Source organism: Oryctolagus cuniculus, chromosome 7, assembly GCF_964237555.1.
Source record: "Oryctolagus cuniculus chromosome 7, mOryCun1.1, whole genome shotgun sequence".
Lineage (NCBI taxonomy): Eukaryota > Metazoa > Chordata > Mammalia > Lagomorpha > Leporidae > Oryctolagus > Oryctolagus cuniculus.
In genome coordinates this window covers 142,923,245-142,945,631 of record NC_091438.1, presented here as the reverse complement: position 1 = coordinate 142,945,631, position 22,387 = coordinate 142,923,245, and the positions used below count along the sequence as shown (strand labels likewise).

The following is a 22,387-nucleotide window of genomic DNA, read 5'->3' as shown; positions in this document are numbered from 1 at the left end:
AAGTGAGACATCATAAAAACATATGCTTTTTTGAATAAATAAATTGCTGTTTTTATATTCATGGTGTAATTTAGTGGTAGCATAGGGATTCATCACAAAAGCTTTACTTTGTTGATATTTATCTTTGGATAAATACTTGTGATAGCATAATGTAAGAAGGGTACAGATGTGGTAACTATACAGTCCTAAGTTTCAGTATTGGTGCTTTTTTGTCATAAGTTGGGGAAGTAACTTCAGAGCTTTAATTTTCTTAGCACTACCGGGGTAGTTTGGAAGATCATTATAATGTATGGTGACTGGAACATTTCTATGTAGAGGTTGCTACTTTTCATAGGAATCATACTGAGTTAGAATAAAAGTTACCACAGGGTTAGTAGAACAAGTGTAAGTATGCAAGTTTAGGCCTATGCACTCCCAACAGCTTAATGCTTTTGCTTTTAAAAGCCATGCAGATTTCTTCATTCATATTTTTTTAAAAACCATTACATGAGGTAGTGAGTGAAATGGAAAGCTGTTCTGGATAAACTTATGAATGACTCAAGGATTCTTTTTTTTTTTTTTTTCCTGCGGCCTGCGCACCGCGCTGATCCGATGGCAGGAGCCAGGTGCTTCTCCTGGTCTCCCATGGGGTGCAGGACCCAAGCACTTGGGCCATCCTCCACTGCACTCCCTGGCCACAGCTGAGAGCTGGCCTGGAAGAGGGGCAACCGGGACAGAATCCGGCGCCCCGACCGGGACTAGAACCCGGTGTGCCGGCGCTGCAAGGCGGAGGATTAGCCTAGTGAGCCGTGGTGCCGGCTTAAGGATTCTTTTTAAAAGTATGAGTACTTAGATTTATTTCAGGGAGAACTTCAGTGTTGTTGTCAGTTTTCAAAAATCCATCTCTAGGTAGATTTTGATATTTCCCTAGGAGACGAGGATGGTATGTGTGTCCTTGTTAATTGTCCACAGCCCTGTTAGTTACCTTTATTTTATTGAAAAGACAGTTGAGGTCTGTGAATGTGTCCAATGCCTTGGGACTAGTATGGGTTTTAATTTAAGTTTTTAGGATTTTTCTCACATACTATGTATGAAGGAGACATTGATGTATGTCTGAAGTTCCATATCTTGGGAGACTGACAACTGTTAACCTGAATCAGGTGTAATCTGTTTAGTAATCAGGAAAGCAATCTGTTTAGTCTTATAATGAATTTTAGAGTCAAAAATAACTTCGCATTAATTGGATTGATTGATTTTTAGTAACTACTTTGGCTTAAAATATGAGAAGTTAAAAATCCAGTTTTTGTGGGAATATTGTCTAGCACAAAATAATTAAATGCCTGTTCTTTGAAGTTTTTATTCTTAAGCAAGTTTGGGTAAGTTTTAACTAACCATTTCAACTTTTTTCTTACCTTTGTAGGAACGTCAAGGTCGTGGAAAATAAAAGGCAGTTCACCTACTGCAGCAACGGTTGCATCTGCATATCCTAAGAGGAAAAAATGACCTTCAAGAGAATTAGGACTTCTTTCTTAATTTCATTGACTTCAGAGACGATTGCAGATTTGCAGTTTAAGTATTGGAATTTCACAAAAGACATAGGACTTAACTGGAAAATAAAAAAAAAAAAAAGAAAAAGAAAAAACTAAACAAAAAATCCCTCTAGGTAGTTTAGATGAAAAATGTCCCTTTTATTTTGGCTTCGGTTGTGATTTCAGAGCATAATGCTTTGTTTTTTTGTCTTTTTACTATGTTTTTCGGATTTTTAAGTCCGTAAGTGCATACAGTTTTCTCTAATTTTTAAACCCTTTCCTCTTCCCATTTTGACATTTGCACTTGGAGAACACTTGAGTCGCGAAGGTTTTAGGTGTCCACCCCAGAAAGTGGGAATTTGATTTTTCCCTTCCGAACTGGAAGAACATTTTTATGAAGAATTTTTGTCTAGGAGAATTTAACAGTGTTACCCAAGGTTGTGTCTTTAAGGGTGGTTCATTTTCTGGCCCTTTGTTACTCAAAGTACTAGGAGTCCTAAGAAATGTTCTGTTCTTGTACATTATACTGATTAAGTCAGGATTAATTTGATTTCAAGGCTAAGAACAGTGGTAAAAACTCATTTACAGAAATGCATTTTGGAAGAGAAAAATATTGTAAAACGTGTAGTGAATGTTTCTTCAGTTTCTTGTTCAGCCAATGAGGAAAGGGCATTGCCTTTCTTTTTACCATTAATCACTTCTCAATAAACGTGAGATCCTGTTGAGCATCACTTCTAGTACCATTTAGTATTATTTGAATCTTCTCTATTTTATGAAAGATTTAGAGTGTTAGAAGAATATCTAAGATGTGAGATAGCAACTAATTTTAGGAAACATGGGCTGAGAGGAAATAGTTGAGGCTTGCTTTTGTACCCAGGACTGAATAACCATGACCTCTAGCAAGTAAGATCGCCCAGTATTCTTAGTGCTTTATTTCTGAGTTCTTCCCAGTACAAAGTCATTGATTCAACAAGTACCTGATTGTGAGTGTTTACTAGGTGTCACTGTGCTGACTTCATACAAATCCTGCCCTTGTGCAGAAATAGTGTCCTGGATAAGGGATACAGGTTTTAATTTGAAGTAGGACTTGTTTAGACAGTATTGCACATGGATTCAGTTTTCCAAAATCGTATCCCACTGGGTTTGGGTCCTTGTGAACCTTCTATCCAACCCTGATGCTTGAGTCACCCTTGTTTGTTTCCTAAGGTATGGAAGCTTCTCTGCCTATAATATTACAAAGATTTGTGGCTTCTAAGATGTCCCTATTTTGGCTAAATATGTGAAAACACCTTTCCTAAAAAGATTCTGAAAATGGGTTTTAATGCTGTTGGACAGTTTTGTCCTCACATGACTTACTAAGTCAAGGTGCCACTAGAATGAGTAAATACTGATTCCTAATTAGCATTATAATTGAAGCTGACACTTAAAATTTATAATAGGTTTTTTTTTTTTCTGCCCAGAGGCACAGTACTTCAGGCTTTTTTGAAATGCAATCCCCTAAAACCGGGGAGTTCTTTGTGTTTTCATTAGTTTGAGTATTTGCCAGCAAGAAATACAAAGGTATTTTCATTTTGAGCCCATACTTCTGTGACTTCTATAGGACTCCCTTGTGCTTTTAATATTTCACCCTCAAACAGGGAAATACCCAGAGAAAAGTAATTCTACCTATGTTTTCCTGTGTTGTATTTAAGATATCCATGACATTAATCAAAGTGGTTTTTTTTTTTTTCTCCTTAATTTCAAATGTCAGTACCTCAAGTTGTGGAAACCACTTCTTCCCAATCTTCCTTTTTAACTCACATTTAGAAAATACTGTTAATGGCTTTGGGAGTAGACTGGACAGAATTTGAAGCCCCACTAACAGGGTTACTCACCTTGGATCTTGGATTTCTATATTAAAAAAAAAAAAAAAAAAGCCAAACTGGCCTTTTCTGTAGTATGAAAAGACTAGATTATGTTTAAGAATTTGGTCTAAAGGTTGGTTTAGTGAAGATCCCAAAATGTAGCTAATTTGCCAATGACATTTATTGACTGTTCCCAAGGCTTTGTTCTGTCATTTCTAAGAGTAGTAGCTTTGAATAGCCACGATTATGATTTTGTTGATGATGAGAAGAAGCAGTCTTAACATCAGTGTCATAATTCAAGGAATTTTAAATTTCATATTAACAAAATGTATACATTACACATCTATAATTTTAGCTACATTGGATTTGCCATCTTCCTTCAGCATGTTCTTTTATTTTAAAAAAAATATTTGATAGAGTAACAGAGAGAAGTAGAGACAGATATTCCATCTGCCAATTCACCCCCAAAATGGCTGCAACAGTAATGTCAGGGGCCCAAGTACTTGACCTATCTTCCATCACCTTCACAGGCACATTAGCAGGAAGCTGGATTGGAAGAGAAGTAGCTGAGACTTAACTGGCACTTTGGTATGGGATGCTATTGGCAAGCTGGCGACTTAGCCCTCCTGTGCCACAATGCCAACCCCTCTTTTAAAGCTTAGTTTTTAAATAGTTTGACAAAAAACAATATTGAGTTCTCATATACCTTTTCATTCACCTTCCTCCAAATGTTACTATCTTGCATAAGCACAGGAAAATTATTAAAATCAGTAAGTACTGACACAGTGCTAGTAACTAATCTACAGCCCTTACTTCAGTTTTGCCAGTGGTCACAGTGATATTTTTTTCTGCTTCAGTATCCAGTATAAGATTCCACTTTGCATTTATTTTAGTCTGTTGTAGCTTGTGGCAATTCTTTAGTGTTCATCTTTCGTATGCTTTAGTAGGAGAGTACTGACCAATTCTCTTATATGATGCTTTCTGAACTGTACTTACCTCACTATTGAGGTTATTTTTCAGTAAGATTGCAGAAGTACTTTTTCCTTCTCAGTGCAGTATACCAGACACATTGCCAGTTTGATTTATATTCGGTCACTGAATTAAAGTGATGTCTGCCAGATTTCTCTTGCCAATTTTCCTTTTGTAATTAATAAGTAACTGGGGGGTGACTTTGAAATTACCATTCTTTGCTCCCCTAATTTGGCATCTTTGGATTTCTGTTGCCTGCAACAAATATTACTGTGGCACTTGCTTAAATGTTAATTTACTGTTTCTATTCCGTTTACTACTTAGAATTCTGTAAAGAGGCTTTCCTCATTTATTTATTGAATTACCTCAGTTTGGACTCATGGTTTATTCCATGGGACAATACTATTTTGTTCTTCAGATTGTCTCATCTTTGGCCACTGGGAGCTCCCTTAAGTTGACACTTGTGTCTTTTTTTTTTTTTCTTTATTTTTGAGAGCTCTCCCATCCACTCCCTATAATGCAAAGAAAGGCTCGAGGCAGGAGCTAGGAATGCAATCCAGGACTCCTGTATGGGTGGCAGGAACCCAAATCGAACCATCCTGGTTACTTCCCAAGGATCTGCATTGTTAGCAGGAAGCTTTAGTCCCGAGCCAGAACCGGAAATCAAACCCAGGCACTCAGATGTGGCACGCTGGGACCAGGACTGATGTTGAGTACTAAGCTAAACACCCACTCTGACATTCTCCCAACGTTTCAGAGCTTCCTTTCTGAAGCTACTCTTGGGTTTTCCCTGCCCCTCTCCCTGGGAAGTTTCCTTTTGTGGAAGAATATTTAGAAAGCATTTTTGGTTGAAGCAATTCTTGAAACTGCAGTGGATTATTAAAATGGGGTTGGTTTATTACCAGTGGAGTAAAAAGTGGGGGTTTAGTCTAATCAGAGTAGTTGACCACATAATTTCTTACTCCCCTCAAATAACGCCATATAATACAAGGGCTTCAAAAAGTTCCTGGAAAATTCACGTTATTTTAATTCAAAATTTTTAGGAACCAATGATCTTCTGAAGTCGCGACTTTCGGATGGGGCTCTGAGTATTGGGGGATTTGCGCTTTTCCCTAATTTGTATTTGTCCGGTAATAGAGACCCCAAATTTTCCAAGTTCTACCCAAAGGTCCTGGTTCCCACATCTTCCAAACTTGTTCGGATTCAGATCTCTTTCTGGCTGTGAGAAAGTAAAAAAATAGGCCATGTGTTTACTTGAACACTACCCCTATCGTACTTGAAAAGGGACGTGATGTGTGTTTCATCAGAGTTCTGAAAATTCTGTCCCTAGGCGTTAGGATTTGGGAAGTCGTGCCACTCTTAGGACATTATCTCTGGTGGTTTCTGAGCACTTTCCTTACCCTTGAGACGCTTTTCTTTGGAATTGTACTAGTCATTATAGCTGCTGGGTTTGCACGCAACAAGCCGCTAGGGCCGTGGGCTAAACCATCCGTCTTCAGGCCGTGAACCGGAGAAGGTCCCGCACAGACTCGGCGGCCGAGACCGGCTGCGGGGCGGGAAGCGGCTGGTCAGCGCGTGCGCGTGCCGTGCCCCGCCGATCGAGGAGGGCTCTCCTTGTTTCTGCGGACGCCCGGGTCTCCACGCTCCCCCGACCGCGGCAGCCTCCGGTTTTTGAGCCCTTTCTCGCGTGCGGAGCGGCTGCTTTACCGCGAGGGAGGGTGGGGTCAAGATGGTGCCCGCCATTCTCCTGCGCCTGCGCGAAAGCCCCGGCCCGCGCCGACCCCCGCCCTCAGGTGTGCCGGGTCTTGTGTAAGGGGCGCGGGGTTGGCGCCGGCCGGCTGCGGGGCCGCGGTGACGGGCACTGCGTACTTACAGCTTTCTCCAGCCTCACTAATGCTGACGCGAGGGGGCGGCTCCCTGAGGAAACTCCCGGTGTGCGGCGCTGTAGTTTTTTGCGCGTGAGTGCATTTACCTGTGTGTGGGTTTTCTTTTTCTTTCCCCTTTTTCTCTTGCTCATTCGTAGTTATTCAGCTTGTATTTTGTGACCTTTTGTCGGTGCTGTTGTTGGGCACCAGGGAAAGAAATGATTGAAAAATTCTTCTCAGAAAAAAGTTGAAGGAGTACACGAACACGATTGATTTGGAGTTGTGGGAGATAGAGAGCAGTGAGAACAGAAGAGGGGGTCCGGAAGTTGCCCTTCTTCGTAGCTTTCCCTCGTCTCAGGGGGTGCCCTGTGAGCCCCTTCCCAGGTTCGGCTGTCACTCACAGGCGCTCTGCTTCCTTGCTGTGACTCTGGGCAAGTCGGCGACTCGCTCAGTGCATGCATTGCCTTGCTGGGAAAAGGAAGTGGCCTCTGAAGCCACTTGGTTGTGATTTTTACAGGGATTTAACTAGCGGTTCTTTACGAATTAAAACACAAACTGTTCAGTTACATATAGAGTAAAAATGTGTGCACCTGTTGCCTTCTAGCCTAAACTCAAAAAATTTGCTGTATGACATACAGTTTATATAGCATGTATGTGTTTCTAAATGTGTGCATAAACACTTTTTTTAAAAAATGGAATAACAAACAATTGGCAGAGTTCTCCCGCTCACCCCTTTACTCACATTTCCGTGAGTTTTCTAATCTAACGCACTAAAGAAGGACCCAGAATTTCCGTGGCATCCTCATCCCATGGCCTCTGGGATCTTGGGGAGAGGAGCATCCCAACAGGCTGCATCTCCATCATCAGAAGCACCTTGGGTGGTGTCTGTCCTAATCTTGCCCTGAAGAATTGGAACCCCAGCTTTAACAGATTTCTGCTTCCCTTCCGGTTTAGAGTAAACAGTCAGTGTTTACATGAGTGTCGCTCCAGATCAAGGCATTTTGAGTGGACATACAGGACATGTCCTGAGCATGGGTGCAAGGGCAAGCTGGCCAGGATTGGAGAGGGAGAACAATGTGGAGGAGGGTGGCAGTTCTGGGTGCTGGGGCTGCAGCAGAAAACCAGAAGTCCCTGTGTTCTGTGGGACTTTAGTTCTGGTGGAGAGACACGCATTTGTCAGGTGGTTCTGTGTGGCATAGAGAAAAGTGACACAAGCGAAGGATATGAAGCCGGAAGGGAGGGCCAGGTTAACAAGCACAGAGAGGTGAGCAATGATCCTGTTGGGTGAGGCTTTGCGAAGAAAGCACCTCATTTTCTGTCACTATACCTCTTCTGTCTCCTTAGCTAGCATAAATGTAGTCTCCTAATCCCACTTCTCCACTCTGTATTCTCTGTCACTTCCTGGGCCCCTTTTGCTTCATTAGATTTAATTGATGAGCCCCAATCCCAGTTACATCCAAAGCACCAGCACCTGTGCATTTTGTAGCATGGCTGGAGAGATCCATCCAACCAGGGTCTCATTTTGAACTCGTCATTGTCAGCTTCAGCAGGAAGATCATCGACATTTCCTTCATCTGTTTGTTCACAAGACAACCCATTGCATGCCTCCTCGCTTTTCTCAACCCTCAGCCGCCTCCTCTCCCATCTCTGCTTTCATTGGATGACTTCCTAGTTGCCTGAGGAAAATTGAAGCAATCAGAACAAAACATCAGACTCCTTCTACTGCCCCCGCCTGTCTCATGCACTGCCCTACCACCAGTTCTAGATTAGCGCTTCTCCAAGACTGAACTGGTCAGCAGCACCACTAGGGAACTTGTCAGGAATGCACGTTCGTCCCACCCCCGACCTGCTGAATCAAAGTCCCGCGGTGCGACCCAGACACTTGTGCTTTATTTCTCCCTGGAATATGAGAACCGGTGTTCTCAGGCGATGCATGTTTCTGTCTAGAGTAAACCCCCCTTTGTGCGCCAAATCTCAGTCTTCAGCCAACTCAAGAACATGGTTCCATCAAATCTCCCTCTCCCACTTCACAGTTTTTACGGCAGCTGAATTGTTTCCATCTGCATACACATGTGGAGCTGTTCCTCCCATTTCTTCCACTGGTCACCAAACGTCTCTCTATTCCTCTTTGCAACAAAACCCACAGGAGGAAGCTGTTGCTCATTGGCCGTTTCTCTTCTGTCTAACCCACGCAAACAGGCTGTCAGCCTCTTCATTCCGGGGAGCCTGCTCTTGCAAGGTCATTAGGTCATTAGTTGCTGATTCTCAGTCTTATTGACCTAGAACAGCAGGTGGCTTTGATGCGCCCTTCTCCTTGATCTCCTTTCTTCACCTGATCCTACAATGCAGCACTCCTGGATTTTCCTCCCATTTCACAGTTGTTTCCTCTCAGTCTCCCTGGCTCCTTTCTCCTGATGTCAGGAGTCATTCCCTCCCTTTCTATCTGTACTGACTAGATCCCATCCAGTCCTGTAGCTTTAAACACCATTTAGGTACCGACAACTCCTGAACATACACAGCCCAGAGCTGTCTCCTGAACTCTGGAGTATTCCACTGCCAGCCTCTGCATGGGATGTCTCACACCTCACCTTCCTCTGCTGCATCTCAGTAGCTCATCCTCCAGTGCCTCAGACCGAATCCCGGGAGTGTTGCTTGGTTCCCTTTCTCACTGTGATATGAAAAGTCTTCAAGAAGTTTGTAAAAATGCATCTTACAAAAAACTGCAGATTTCATATCTTCGCACCAAAGTAAACTTCTTAATTTCGTTTTCCACAATCTTTTAAAAAACATATTACTGGATGCTTTTTTTTTAAAATCATTTTCGCTTTATTTGAAAGGAAGAGAGGGAAGGAGGGAGAGAGATTATCTCCCATCAGCTGGTTCACACCTCAAATACCTCCAACAGACTGAAGCCAGGGGCTGGACTTTTTTTTTGACAGGCAGAGTTAGACAATGAGAGAGAGAGAGACAGAGAGAAAGGTCTTCCTTCTGTTGGTTCACCCCCCAAATGGCTGCTACGGCTGACGCGCTGCACCGATCTGAAGCCAGGAGCCAGGTGCTTCCTCCTGGTCTCCCATGGGGTGCAGGGCCCAAGGACTTGGGCCATCCTCCACTGCCTTCCCGGGGCCACAGCAGAGAGCTGGACTGGAAGAGGAGCAACCAGGACAGAATCTGGCGCCCCAACCAGGACTAAAACTTGAGGTGCCGGTGCCGCAGGTGGAGGATTAGCCTAGTGAGCTGCGGTGCCGGCCAGGGGCTGGAACTTAACCAGCATCTCCCACATATGTGGCAGTGGCCCAACTTCTTAAACCATCACCTGCTGCCTCCCAGGGTGTGTGTCAGCAGGAAGCTGGAATCGGAAGTGGAGCTGAGCCTTGAACCAGGCACTTTGATGTGGGATGTCAGCATCCTAAGCGGTATCTTAACTGCTAAGCCAAAAGCCAGCCCCTCCATCTCTAGTATTAGTCAGTTTATCTTACTGGCTGCCCTGTCTCACCGTATCTACCCTGACTCTCCAGGTGATGGCGTGATTACTTAGCTAGTCTCCTCTTCCACCTTTGCTTCCTAGTCTGTTCTCCCTCCACAGAGCAACAGGAAGGTCTGTGAAAGTGCACATCAGATGGCACTTGGCATTATTGCACACTAGGTTAAGCCACTGCCTGTGATGCTGGCCTATCAGAGTGCCAGTTCGAGTCCCAGCTGCTCTGCTTCTGGTCCAGCTTCCTCCAAATGTGCCTGAGAAAGTAGTAGAAGATGGCCCAAGTGCTTGGGCCCCTGCCACCCACATGGGAGACCTGGAAGGGATTCCAGGCTCCTGACTTCAGCCTGGCCATTGCAGGCAGCTGATGAAAGACTTCTTTGTCTGTCTCTCTCTTCCTCTACCTTTCAAATAAATAACAGAAAGAAAAGAAAAGAAAAGAAAAGAAAAGAAAAGAAAAGAAAAGAAAAGAAAAGAAAAGAAAAGAAAATGTACATCAGAGGGGCAGGTGTTTGGTGCAGCGATTGGGATGCTGCTTGAGACACCTGCATCCTGTATTGGAGTGTTTTGGATTTGAGGCCTGGCTCTCCTCTCAATTCCAGTATCTTGCTAATGCATACCCTGGGAGGAAGCAGGTGATGGCCCAAGTACTTGGGTCTCTGCCGCCATGTGGGAGACCCAGATTGAGTTCCTGGCTCCTTGCTTCAGCCTGGCCCATCCCTGGTTACTGCAGACATTTGAGGGGTGAATCAGCATATCTGTCTCTGTCTCTCTCCCTATTTGTCTTTCAAATAAAAAATAAAAACAACAACAAAAAAGGTAACATACATCAGAGCATGTCATGGCTCCCATTTAATTCAAGGTAAAGGCCAAAGCCTTTAATGGTCTTGAAAGCTCTAAGTCTTCTGACTCCCACTCCTTCTTCCATCTTACTTCTCTCTGTTCTTATCTGCTTCACTCACTGACCCCCTGCTCCTCTTCTCAACACTCCAGCCCCCTGCTTCCCCCAGGATAACCTGGTGTACCCACAGGGCCCACTCACTCCCTCACCTCCTCCAGGTATTGCAGCAGAGGGCACCTTGCCAGTGAGTTCTCCCCTTATTTCTTGTCTACACCCGTCCCCATCTCCCACATTGTCTGTCCCCCTTGCTCCAGGGTGAAGTTGGACCCGAGATCACACCCATCCCAGATTTGTCTCTTTTCTACTCTGAGGTAGGGAGTCAGAAGGGCCAATAAAAAGCTCCAGTTTTTAAAATGGAAAACTATTGATTTGTAGAATTTCAAAAGCAGTTTCTAGGGTTGGGTGTTTGATCCAGTGGTTAAGTCACTGATGAAGTTGCCTGCATTCTACATCAGGGTGCCTGGGTTTGACATCTGGCTCTGGCCCTGGTCCCAGCTTCTTACTAATGTGCACCCTAAGGGGCACTGGTGATAGCTCAAGTAGTTGGGTTCCTGCCACTCACATAGGAGACTTGGGTTGGATTCCCAGCTCCCAGGTTTGGCCTTGGCCAGCCCTGCCCATCACCTGGATCTGGGGAGTAAACCAGAAGATGGGAGATACTTCTCTCTCCCATTCTCAAATCCTAACTCCTAATTTCCTAGAGTGGAAAAATGCTGACGTGGGGATCAGAAACCTTGGATTCCAGGCTCTGTGACCTGTGGCAGGTGCATCAGTAGGCTTGGTCTGCTTGGGAAGTGAGGGGCCTGGGATAATTGCTCTATGAAGTTAACCTATCACCAGCCTGTCAGCATGTCATGTTAGCTCCACTTCCAAAGTAAAGCCCAGCATCCCACGGCCACCACCTTATCTGGGTTGCTGCATAAGACCCCTCACTGACACCCTGCTTCCAGTCTTGTCCTCCCAGCTGACCTTCCAGTCTTGTCTTCTCCTCTGCCCTCCACATAGCTGACCTTCCCTGCCTAAGTGAAATTTTTTTTTTTTTAAATCTAAATCAGAGCATGCCCCTTTCCATCTTGAATCCTCCAGGGATTCTTGTGCTCCTCAGTTTGACCTACAAGGCCCTTGCCACCTGGCCCTCTGACTCCAGCTACAGTCATGTTGAGGCCCTCCAGCATCTCATTCATACTTTGTTTTCCCCTTTTAGAACTCAGTATCAATGTCATTTCTTGACTGAGCTTCCTCTCCTGGCTACCTTATCTAAAGTCAGATCATACCTGTCAGTTAAAATTCAGCTCCCAATTTGTTTATCTCATAACATTGATCACATCGTAAAGTTATTTGAAACCATGCTATTCTCATACAATGGGGATACTATATAATTGTAAAAAAAAAAAAAAAGATAGGAATTGGAGCTGGTGTTGTGGCATAGTCGGTAAAGCCACCTGCGATGCAATGCCAGGGTGCTGGTTTGTGTCCTGGCTGTTCCACTTCTGATCCAGCTCCCTGCTAATGACCTGGGGTAGAAGCAGCAGATGATGGCCCAAGTGCTTGGGCCACGTGGGAGACCTGGATGAAGCTACTGGCTGTTGGCTTCAGTGTGGGCCAGCCTCGGCCATTGTGGCCATCTGGGTTAGTATAAGCCAGCAGATGAAATATCTCTTTTTTTCTTTCTCCCTCCCTCTGTCCCTCTATCCCTCTCTCTCCATCTCTCTATCTCCCTCTCCCTTCTCTGTAACTTTTTCAAATAAATAAAAGCGTAAAAAAAAAAAAAAGAAAGATAGGAATCCATGTACTGATATAGAATGCATTCTAAGATACATTGTGGAAAAAACTCAAGTCCAGTACCGAGTATATAGAATACCACTGTATAATAAGGGCGTGGGACATGTTTGCTTGTATGTGCCTGTGTTATCTCTAGATGAGTATAGAGGAAACTGATAACACTGCTTGCCCCTCTAGGGGGACTAGGTGGACAAGGGTAGGAGTGGGGGCTTTTCACTGCTCACCCTTTTGCACTTTGAATCATAATGTACCACCTATTGAAAATAAATAAATCTTTTAACATTGTGTATTTGTTTTGTTTCCTGTCTCCCTTAAGCAAATGTAGATGTCATGAGTGCATACACAAGGTCCTTCCTGGTTCACTGTTGTATTCTCTGCATTTAACCTAATTTGGCACTTACTGAGTGTACAAATGAATGATTGCCTCTCCCAGCTCTAACTTGTGGTTCTAATTCTAGGACTTCAAGTACCTAAGAAATGAATTCCAAGACCCAGCCACTCAGAGGAACTGAGGGGAACACTGAATTGTGTAGTGTGGTGTACTCTTTTACTGTGTTGTTTTCAAAAGTGACAAGACTTGTATTGAGGGTGGATACAGATGGGCTTCTCCTGTGACAGCCCAGGTAACCAAAAGAGGGTCTTGTCCTGCTCGGCCCATGCCCAGCTATGGCCTCTGGGGGAGGTCACTTCAGAGACAGACAAAGCAGCCCCCTTTCCGGAGGCCTCAAAACCCTCAGGATCATAGCCCCTCTGGCACTCTAGTTCCGAGACTGCCATCTGGACTGCATTCTTTTTTTTCTTTTAACAATTTTATTTATTTATTTGAGAGGTAGAGTTACAGAGAGAGGCAGAGGCAGAGAGAAATCTTCCATCTGCTGGTTCACTCTTCAGATGGCCTCACCGGCCAGGGCTAAGCCGATTCGAAGTCAGGCGTCAGGAGCTTCTTCCGGGTCTCCCACGTGGGTGCAGGGACCCAAACACTTGGGCCATCTTCCACTCCTCTCCAGGCCACAGCAGAGAGCTGGATCAGAAGAAGAGCAGCTGTGATACCAACTGGCACCTGTATGGGATTCCGGCGCTGAAGGCAGAGGCTTAGCCCACTGCGCCACAGCGCTAGCCCCTGGACTGTATTCTAAACTCTGTGAGGTCAGGATCTTGCTCACCAGTCTACTCATAGCCTGGCATAGGAGAGAATGAACAAATGAATGAAAGAATACAGATAGAGGGGGCCCCTGAACAGAGGAAGGCTGCAATGAGGGGCTGTCATACCCCCATATAGCCAGTAGGGGGAGCTGGAGGAGCATTTGTGGAGATGGCTGCTGCTCCTGAGCCTTACACTCTGGGTGAAGAACCCTGAATTAACCAGGAGAGTGGAGGTTAGCTCATTGTTGACGTATTTATTCAAGGATTTTAAAAAGAGGCACACTTTGTGGAGAGTGTGGCTGCACACATAAATGAACACTATATAGAAAGGAAGTGCTAGTGGGGCCCACGGGAGACCTGGCAAAGGGGCACTCAGTTTGAGGCGTGTGGCGAAGCCTCCTCTTCTTGGTTTCACTTGCTAGCCCCTCTGCCTCCTCTCAGCAGCCCTGAAAGGATGAGTTCTAGGCACCGCCCTCCTCCTGCTCTTTCCTCTCCTCCTCTTTTCTCATTCTTCCTGTGGTTTCTGTTACCATCTAGGTGGAGACAGTCACCGGGGACACCATAACCTTCTCTGAGCCCCAGCCCGCACATCCAACAACCTGCTCTCCCTCCAAGGTCCTGGCGAGTGGCTGAATGATGCAGCCATTTCCTAAGTCCGAGCCGTGTGAGTCATCCTTATTCAAACCTTGAGCAGCCCATCCACTCTGTCTGCCAAATCTGCCCCCTCCCCAACTCCCATAATCCCAGCTGCCTACACTGCAGGCCCTTCTCCCCTCAGGAGCCAAAGTGATGGTTTAAAAATGCCAATAGGGCCCTGGATGCTCCACTTCCAATCCAGCTTTCTGCTATGGCCTTGGAAAGCAGTAGAAGATGGCCCAAGTCCTTGGGCCCCTGCACCCATGTGGGAGACCTGGAAGAAGCTCCTGGTTCCTGGCTTTGGATTGGCGCAGCTCCAGCCGTTGCAGCCATCTGGGGGAGTGAACCAATGGGTGGAAGACCTCTCTCTCTCTCTCTCTCTCTCTGTCTCCCTTCCTCCCTCGCTCCCTCCCTCTCTCTCTCTGACTCTCCTTCTCTCTCTGTGTAACTCTGACTTTCAAGTAAATAAATCTTTAAAAAAATTAAAAATGAGAACAGGGTTGGGATCAACATTGTGATGCAGCAGGTTAAGCTGCTGTCTGTGACACCAGTATCCCATATGAGTTCAAGTCCTGGCTGCTCCACTTCCAATCCAGCTCCCTGCCAACGAGCCTGAGAAGGCAGCAGAAGGAGTTCCAGGCTCTTGGCTTCTGCCTGGCCCAGGCCCAGCTTTCACAGCCATGTGGGGAGTAAACTAGTGAATGGGAGACCTCTCTCTCTTTCTCCCTCTTTTCAAATAAATTTATTTGAAAGGCAGAGCTACAGAGAGGCAGAGTCGTCTGCAGGTTTACTCCCCAGATGGCTGCAATGGCCGGTGCTGGAGCAATCCAAAGCCAGGAGCCAGGAGCTTTCCCTGGGTGTTGCACGTGGGTGCAGAGGCCCAAGGACTTGGGCCATCTTTCACTGCTTTCCCAGGCCATAGTAGAGAGCTGGTTTGGAAGTGGAGCAGACGGGACTTGAACCGGTGCCCTTATGGGATGCTGGCATTGCAGGCGGCGCTTTACCCACTATGCCACAGTGCCAGCCCCATCAAATAAATAAATCTTAAAGAAGAAATGCAAATGGGGGACTGGTGTTTTTGTGCAGCAGGTTGAAACACTGATTTGAGTCCCAGCTGTTCTGCTTCCAACCCTGCTTCCTGTTAATGAACCTGGGAAGGCAATGGATGATGGCCCAAGTACTTGGGCTTGTGCCACCCATGTGGGAGACCCTGATGGAGTTCCTGGCTCCTGGCTTTGGCCTGGCCTAGACCTGGCTGTCACGGTCATTCCAGCATTTGGAAGATCTCTCTCTTTCTCTTTCTCTCTCTCTGTCTTTGTTGCTCTGCTTTTCAAGTGAATGAGTGAATATATTTTTAAAAAATATTTATTTATTTATTTGAAAGGCAGAGCTACATAGATGCAGAGGCAGTGTGTGGGGGGGTCTTCCATCACTTGTTACTCTCTAATTGGCTGCAATGGCCAGAGCTGCACCAATCTGAAGCCAGGAGCCAGGAGCTTCTTCAGGGCCCCTGACATGGGTGCAGGGGCCCAAGGACTTGGGCCATCTTCTACTGCTTTCCCAGGCCATAGCAGAGAGCTGGATCAGAAGTGGAGTAGCTGGGACTTGAACTGGTGCCCATACGGGATGCCGGCACTGCAGTAAGCGGCTTTACCCACTACGCCACTGTGCTGGCTCCAATCCCTGACTTCTTGATTTGAGAAGGTAAATGCCCAGGCTGTGCAGAGATCTGCTGCTGAACCCTTCCAGGTACTTGGCTCATCCTGTAGAAAGGCAGGCCTGGAGGGTCATTGTCACACAGACAGCAAGGGCTTTAAGACAAGAGAGGTTCCGGCTTCCAGTCCATCACTGCTGGTTGTGTGCACGCGTCATTCCGTGTTTCTGACCCTCAGCTTTCCTGCCTGTGAAGACAGGCCCGGTATCCTGTGCATTGCTGGGCCCATGGGAGGAGTTTGTGAGCCACCACAAAGGACCCTTGGACCATTCATATTAGTTTCTTTCCTAACAGTGAGACAATAGTGTGGATTAATGGTTAGCAGCCTAGGTTCTGGGTCAGACCGAGCAGGATCTATTACTTCTTACTAAACTGCCTTGGGAGAGGTAATGTGACATTTCAATTTCCTCCCATGGAAAAGGAGGACAAAGCCATCCTGCATTATAAAGGCTGTTATGAGCGAAACAGGAAGCCAATGTGTACAGTGAGGGCTCAATAGATGGTGGGAGGACCAAGAAATTGGATCAATAGTTCTGATCCTCCTTAGTGACTTCATTTATTGGGAACTATTTATCAAGCATCTACTTTATGCAAGACATGGGGAGCATCTGGCCTGGGGGTTGTATAAGGCCGTGAAATTGTTTGGTCTGGCCCTGCCAAGGCAATTGCAGACAGGACTCAAAATTCAATATATCCTGTAGCAGGCTATTTTTTTTTTTTGCTTTAGAAATGATTTTATTTTATGCACAAATAATGGACAGTTGCCTTACACATAAATACTATTTTCCAAAAATAATTAGGAACTTATTAAAAGAAAACTACATAACAAAAACTTTATAAAAGATTTATTTATTTATTTGACAAGCATAGTTACAGAGAGAGAGAAGGAGAGACACAGAGAGAGGTCTCCCATCCACTGGTTCATGCCCCAAATGACCGCTATGGCCAGAGCTGGGCTGATCTGAAGTCAGGAGCCAGAAGCTTCTTCCAGGTCTCCTATGTGGGTGCAAGGGCCCAAGTATTTGGACCATCTTCTGCTTTCCCAGGCCATCAGCAGGGAGCTGAATCGGAAGTGGAATAGCCTGGACTCAAACTGGCACCCATATGAGATGCTGGCACTGCAGGCGCATACTTAACTTACTATGCCACAGCGCTAGCCCTACATAACAAATTTTAAAAGGCACTAGAACTCCTATTTCTGCATTACTGCTAAGCTATAAAATTAAAGCTTGTTCTCCCAGGAATAAGTTTCTCCAAAATGGAAATTATACAGTGACATCCTAGGCAGATTATCTGGTTTTCACCCCCTATAGCTACAACTACCTATCAGAACTGTTGAACTAGGTCAAAGCAGACCAGTGGAGTCAGGCTTCATTATACAAAGCCATTTTGCTCTTCTAAGATGCTAATAAATCAAAACAGGAAATACAGAAATCAAAACAAAAATATTATTTGAGATTAATTGTCATATAAATTGTTAAGTTATTATAACTTTTTTTTTTTTTTTTTGACAGGCAGAGTGGACAGTGAGAGAGATACAGAGAGAAAGGTCTTTCTTTGCCGTTGGTTCACCCTCCAATGGCCGCCGTGGCCGGCGTGCTGCGGCCGGCGCACCGCGCTGATCCGATGGCAGGAGCCAGGTACTTATCCTGGTCTCCCGTGGGGTGCAGGGCCTAAGCACTTGGGCCATCCTCCACTGCACTCCCTGGCCACAGCAGAGAGCTGGCCTGGAAGAGGGGCAACCGGGACAGAATCCGGCGCCCCAACCGGGACTAGAACCTGGTGTGCCGGCACAGCAAGGCGGAGGATTAGCCTAGTGAGCCACGGCGCTGGCCTAAGTTATTATAACTTTTTAACATGAATAATTTATATTATACTTTATATAATTTAATTTATATAATATTTTATAACATGAATAAAAGGGGTACTTTACTGCAAAGAAAAATTTTTATATATACTTTCCCATGAATTTTTATAATTACTACACAAATGCTGCCTAGTGCCATTATCCCCAATTCACCTCTGTATTTAAAAGCACAATTTTTGTGATTTATATGAACACAACTATCAGGGAAGATTTAACATGGAGATGCAATCTGACATCCATTATCTGATGTTCTGCTGTCAGCGGTGTGTGAGAGATGTATTTCCAATCACCTTTCATTTGAGTGACCTTCTGTGAAATATGTGTCAATAATTTAACAAGTCCTAAGTCTCCAAAGGAGATTTTCAAAGGCACAGATTTTTAGAAGCATCCTCCATGTAGCAGGCTAATTTTTAAGTTGACTATTTTGTCTAGCCTGCAAATGGTGTTATAAATATCCAAATGGCCCACCCCTGGAGGGTCCAACATGGACTGGCTTTCAGCTGTAGGAGAGAAGACATGTCCATGATGAAGCTGTCACATGCCAAGTGATGCAGGCCTAAGAGCGGCTTCCTAAACATCAGCAATGGCAAACAGCCTGGGGACTCAGAAACTTACTGAGTCAAAGAAGCCAGAGGCAAAGGAGAACACGTGATGTGGTTCCGTGTTTATGAAGTTCTAGATCTGGCGAAGCAATCTGTGACCGTAGAAGTCGGAAGAGTGGTTTCTGTTGAGGTGCTGAGAGGGAAGAGGCAGGAGGCGACTTTCTGGGGTGTTGGAAATGTTCTGCTTTGAGCTGAGTAGTGGATGCCTAAGTGTATGAGAGATATAAAGATTCATCCAGAAGAAGACCAGCATGATGGCATAGTAGGTCATCCACATCCTGTGACATCAGCTTCCCACATGAGTGCTGGTTCGAGTCCCAGCTTCTCCACTTCCTGTTCAGCTCCCTGCTAATACAACTGGAAGGCAGCAGGAGATGTCCAAGTTCCTGGGCCTCTGCCAGCCACATGGGAGACCTAGATGGAGTTCCAGGCTGCCTGGCCCAGCCCCATCTGTTGTAGCCAGTGAGTGAGCCAGTGGATAGAAGATCCCCCGCCCCCCTTTCTCACTTTGTCTATTCCTCTCTGTAATTCTTCCTTCAAATAAGTAAATAAATAAAACTCTGGCAGGGGAAAAGTTGCCAGAGGATTTTCGATTTCTTCTAAAGGGACAGAGCAGGATACGTGGCTGAAGAAGGGACTGCATGGGAGAAATGGCCACTTTCTCTCCCTTGGTGGTTCAGTAACAGGAGCCGAACAAGGCACTTTCTCCCTTAATGGAGTCAGGAATCATCAGTAAGTGGTTTGAGAGATTATTTGCTATCTGTTTACAATGCAAAAATATTTCTTTGTGGCGGGATTACATAATTGCAAAAGTCATGGTCAGGGAGGTAATTATCAAGTGTAACATGAGTGTTCTATTTTTGGGCCTCTTTGCTGGCTCTTCTGGTCCTGCATCCCCTAATGTGATTGTGAGTTGTTTTGCTGGTTCTCTTCTGTCAGAGGTGGCTGGATGACAGGCGGCAATGGATGGGGGACATACCACATCTCTGCTGGGCTTTGCCGTTCACAGGGCACCTGTGTGCACAGCAGCTCACCCAGTAGCAATCCAGTAGGGAGGCAGGGGTGTCAGGCACGGTTATTGATGGCAAGCCACGAGAACAGATTCTGCGTAGCTTAAGCAGAGAGGGGATGTGTTGGGAGGTTATTGAAGAGCTCACAGAATGGGAATGAAAATGGGAGATACTGAATCGACAGGCAGGAATCAAAGGAGGCTTATTTAAGCATTTTAGCATCTTTATTTCATGAGCTTTCACAGTTAAGTTTGAGATCGATCAAGATAGATTTTCAAGGAAGAGGTGGCATGGACCTGGGTGACGGAAGATAATTTCACCAGCAGAGAAAGATTTCAGGAGGGAATGGCTGCGTGAGCTAAGGCAGGAAGGTGGAAAAGAGTGGTGAGGTATTGTGGGTGCACAGTTGTGCATGGGAGCAGTGCAGTGAAAGATGAAGCTGGAGGCTCGGCTGAGGCTGTGCTGTGGAGAGGTTTTCATGCCTGGGTGATGAGTCTGTATTTGAACCTGTGGGCAGTGGGAATCCATTGGAGGTTTTGTTTGATTTGATTTGAAAGAGACAAAGACACACACACACACACACACACACACACAGAGGGAGGGAGAGAGAGAGGCTGGGGGTGGGGAGAGGGAATCCATCTGCTGTTTCACTCCTCAAATGCCCACGACAGCTAAGGATGGGCCAAGTGGAAGCCAGGAGCCAAGAACTCAACTCAGGTCTTTGGTGTGGGTGGTAGGGACCCAAGTACTTGAGCCATCACTTGCTGCTTCCCATGGTGCACATTAGCAGAAAGCTGGAGTCAAGAGTGGAACCAGAACTTGAACCTAGACACTCCAGTATTGGTGTGGGCACCTTGAGTGGCATCTGCTGCTAGTTTTCTGTTTCTTTATATAAAATTGTCAATATTGATGGGGTGCAGTGTGATAATTCAATACCTGTATACAATGGGTAATGATCACATTAGGATAATTTCCATTTCTATCTCCTTATATTTTTAAAAAATATTCGTTTATTTATTTGAAAGGCAGAGTTACAGAGAGGCAGAGGGAGACACACACACACACACACAGAGAGAGAGAGAGAGAGGTCTTCCATCTGCTCGTTCATTGCCGAAATGGCTGCAACGGCTGGAGCTGGGCTGATCTGAAGCCAGGAGCCTGGAGCTTGTTCCAGGTCTTCCAAGTGGGTGCAGGGGCCACTGCTTTCCCAAGTACAATAACAGGGAGCTGGATCTCGAACTAGTGCCAATATGGGATGTCAGCACTATAGGTAGCGGTTTTTACCTGCTACGCCACAGTGCTGGCCCCAACATCTCTTTATTTTTAAAGACTTATTTATTTATTGGAAAGAGGCAGAGAGATAGAGGTCTTCTGTCTGCTGGTTCACTCCCCAGTTGGCCACAACAGCTGGAGCTGTGCCGATCTGAAGCCAGGAGCCAAGAGCTGCTTCTGGTATCCCATGTGAGTGCAGGGGCCCAAGAACTTGGGCCATCTTCCACTGCTTTCCTAGGCCACAGCAGAGAGCTGCAGGTGGTAGGTTACCTGCTATGCCACAGTGCCGGCCCCCCCTCCATCTCTTTAAAAATTTTTAAAAGATTTATTTATTTATATGAAAGTCAGAGTTACACATAGAGAGAAGGAAAGGCAGAGAGAGGGAGGGAGGGAGAGAGAGAGGTCTTCCATCTGCTGGTTCACTCCTCAACCACCCGCAATGGCTGGAGCTGCACCGATCCGAAGTCAGGAGCCAGGAGCTTCTTCCAGATCTCCCATGGGGGTGCAGGGGCCCAAGGACTTGGACCATCTTGTACTGCTTTCCCAGACCATAGCAGAGAGCTGGATTGGAAGTGGAGCAGCCAGGATATGAACCCGCACCCATATGGGATGCTGGCATTGCAGGTGGCAGCTTTACTCATTATGCCCCAGCGCCGGCCCCATCTCTTTAAACATTTATAATTTCTTTGTTTAGGAACCTTTCAACTCTTCTCTTAAATCTATAGTACAAATAATAAATTGTTGTCACCCTACTGTGACAACTTATGTGAACTTATTCCTTCTATGTTGCTGTCTTTTTTAAATAAATATATTTTAAGATTTTTATTTATTTGAAAGGTAGAGTTATAGACAGAGAGAGGGAGAGATAGAAAAGTCTTCCATCCACTGGTTCACTCCCCAAATGGCCACAATAGCTGGAGCTGCGCTGATCCGAAGCCAGGAGCCAGGAGCCTCCTACAGGTTCCCGTATGGGTGCAGGGGTCCAAGGACTCGGGCCATCTTCCACTTCTTTCCCAGGCCATAACAGAGAGCTGGATTGGAAGAGGAGCAGCTGGGATGTGAACCAGCGCACATATGGGATGCTGACACTGGAGGTGGAAGCTTAGCCAGCTATGCCACAGTGGCAGCCACAGCGCCAGCCACTGTCTTTTGTTGTTCAACTTCCCTCTAGCTTCCCTTCCTCCACCTCTTCTTAATCTCTAGTGACTAGACCACTATTCTAGTCTCTACTTCAACTTCTTTTACCTTCCAATTATGAGAACATGTGGTACTTGTCTTTGTGTGCTTGGTTTATTTCACTTACATATTGTCCTCTTGTTGCTGCAAATGACAGGATTTCATCATTTTTTTTTTGGCTGCATGATATTCCTTGTGTATGTACTCTACATTTTCCTTTCTTTTTAAAGGTTTTTTTAAATATTTATTTTGTTTATTTGCAAGGTAGAATTAAAAAAGATTGAGAGGGAGAGGTAGAGATCTTCCATCTGCTGATTCAGTCCTCAAATGCCTGCAACAGCAAGGGCTGGGCCAGGCTGAAGCCAGGAGCCAGGAGCTTCATCCAGGTCTGCCACATTGGTGTAGGGCCCAAGGATTGGGCCAACTTCTACTGCTTTCCCAGGTGCATTAACAGGGAGCTGATTTGGAAGTGGAGCAGCTGGGGCTTGAAACTGTGCCTACATTGGATGCTGTCATCACAGATGATGGCTTAACCCTTTACACCACAATGCTGGCCTCTCTACACTTCCTTTATGCATTCATCCATTGATGGATACCTTGGTTGATTCCTCATCTTGGTT

The 22,387-nt window shown here is 45.6% G+C and overlaps 1 protein-coding gene and 1 long non-coding RNA gene across 2 annotated transcripts in view; one reads left to right on the top strand and one right to left on the bottom strand.

Moving 5' to 3' along the window:
- Positions 1 to 2,239, top strand: part of YTHDF2 (YTH N6-methyladenosine RNA binding protein F2) — a 34,223-nt gene extending 31,984 nt beyond the window's left edge. The window contains exon 5 of the mRNA XM_002716072.5: positions 1,400 to 2,239. Within this exon, the coding sequence (XP_002716118.5) occupies positions 1,400 to 1,423 (24 nt within the window). The 3' untranslated portion in view covers positions 1,424 to 2,239. The remainder of the gene's footprint in view (positions 1 to 1,399) is intronic.
- On the bottom strand, positions 1,836 to 14,232 carry LOC138850695 (uncharacterized). The gene is made up of 2 exons (XR_011390812.1): positions 5,722 to 14,232; positions 1,836 to 5,540 (listed from the first exon to the last, which is right to left on the bottom strand). It is a non-coding gene; the product is annotated as an uncharacterized lncRNA (long non-coding RNA).
- Between the last annotated feature and the right edge of the window lie 8,155 nt (positions 14,233 to 22,387).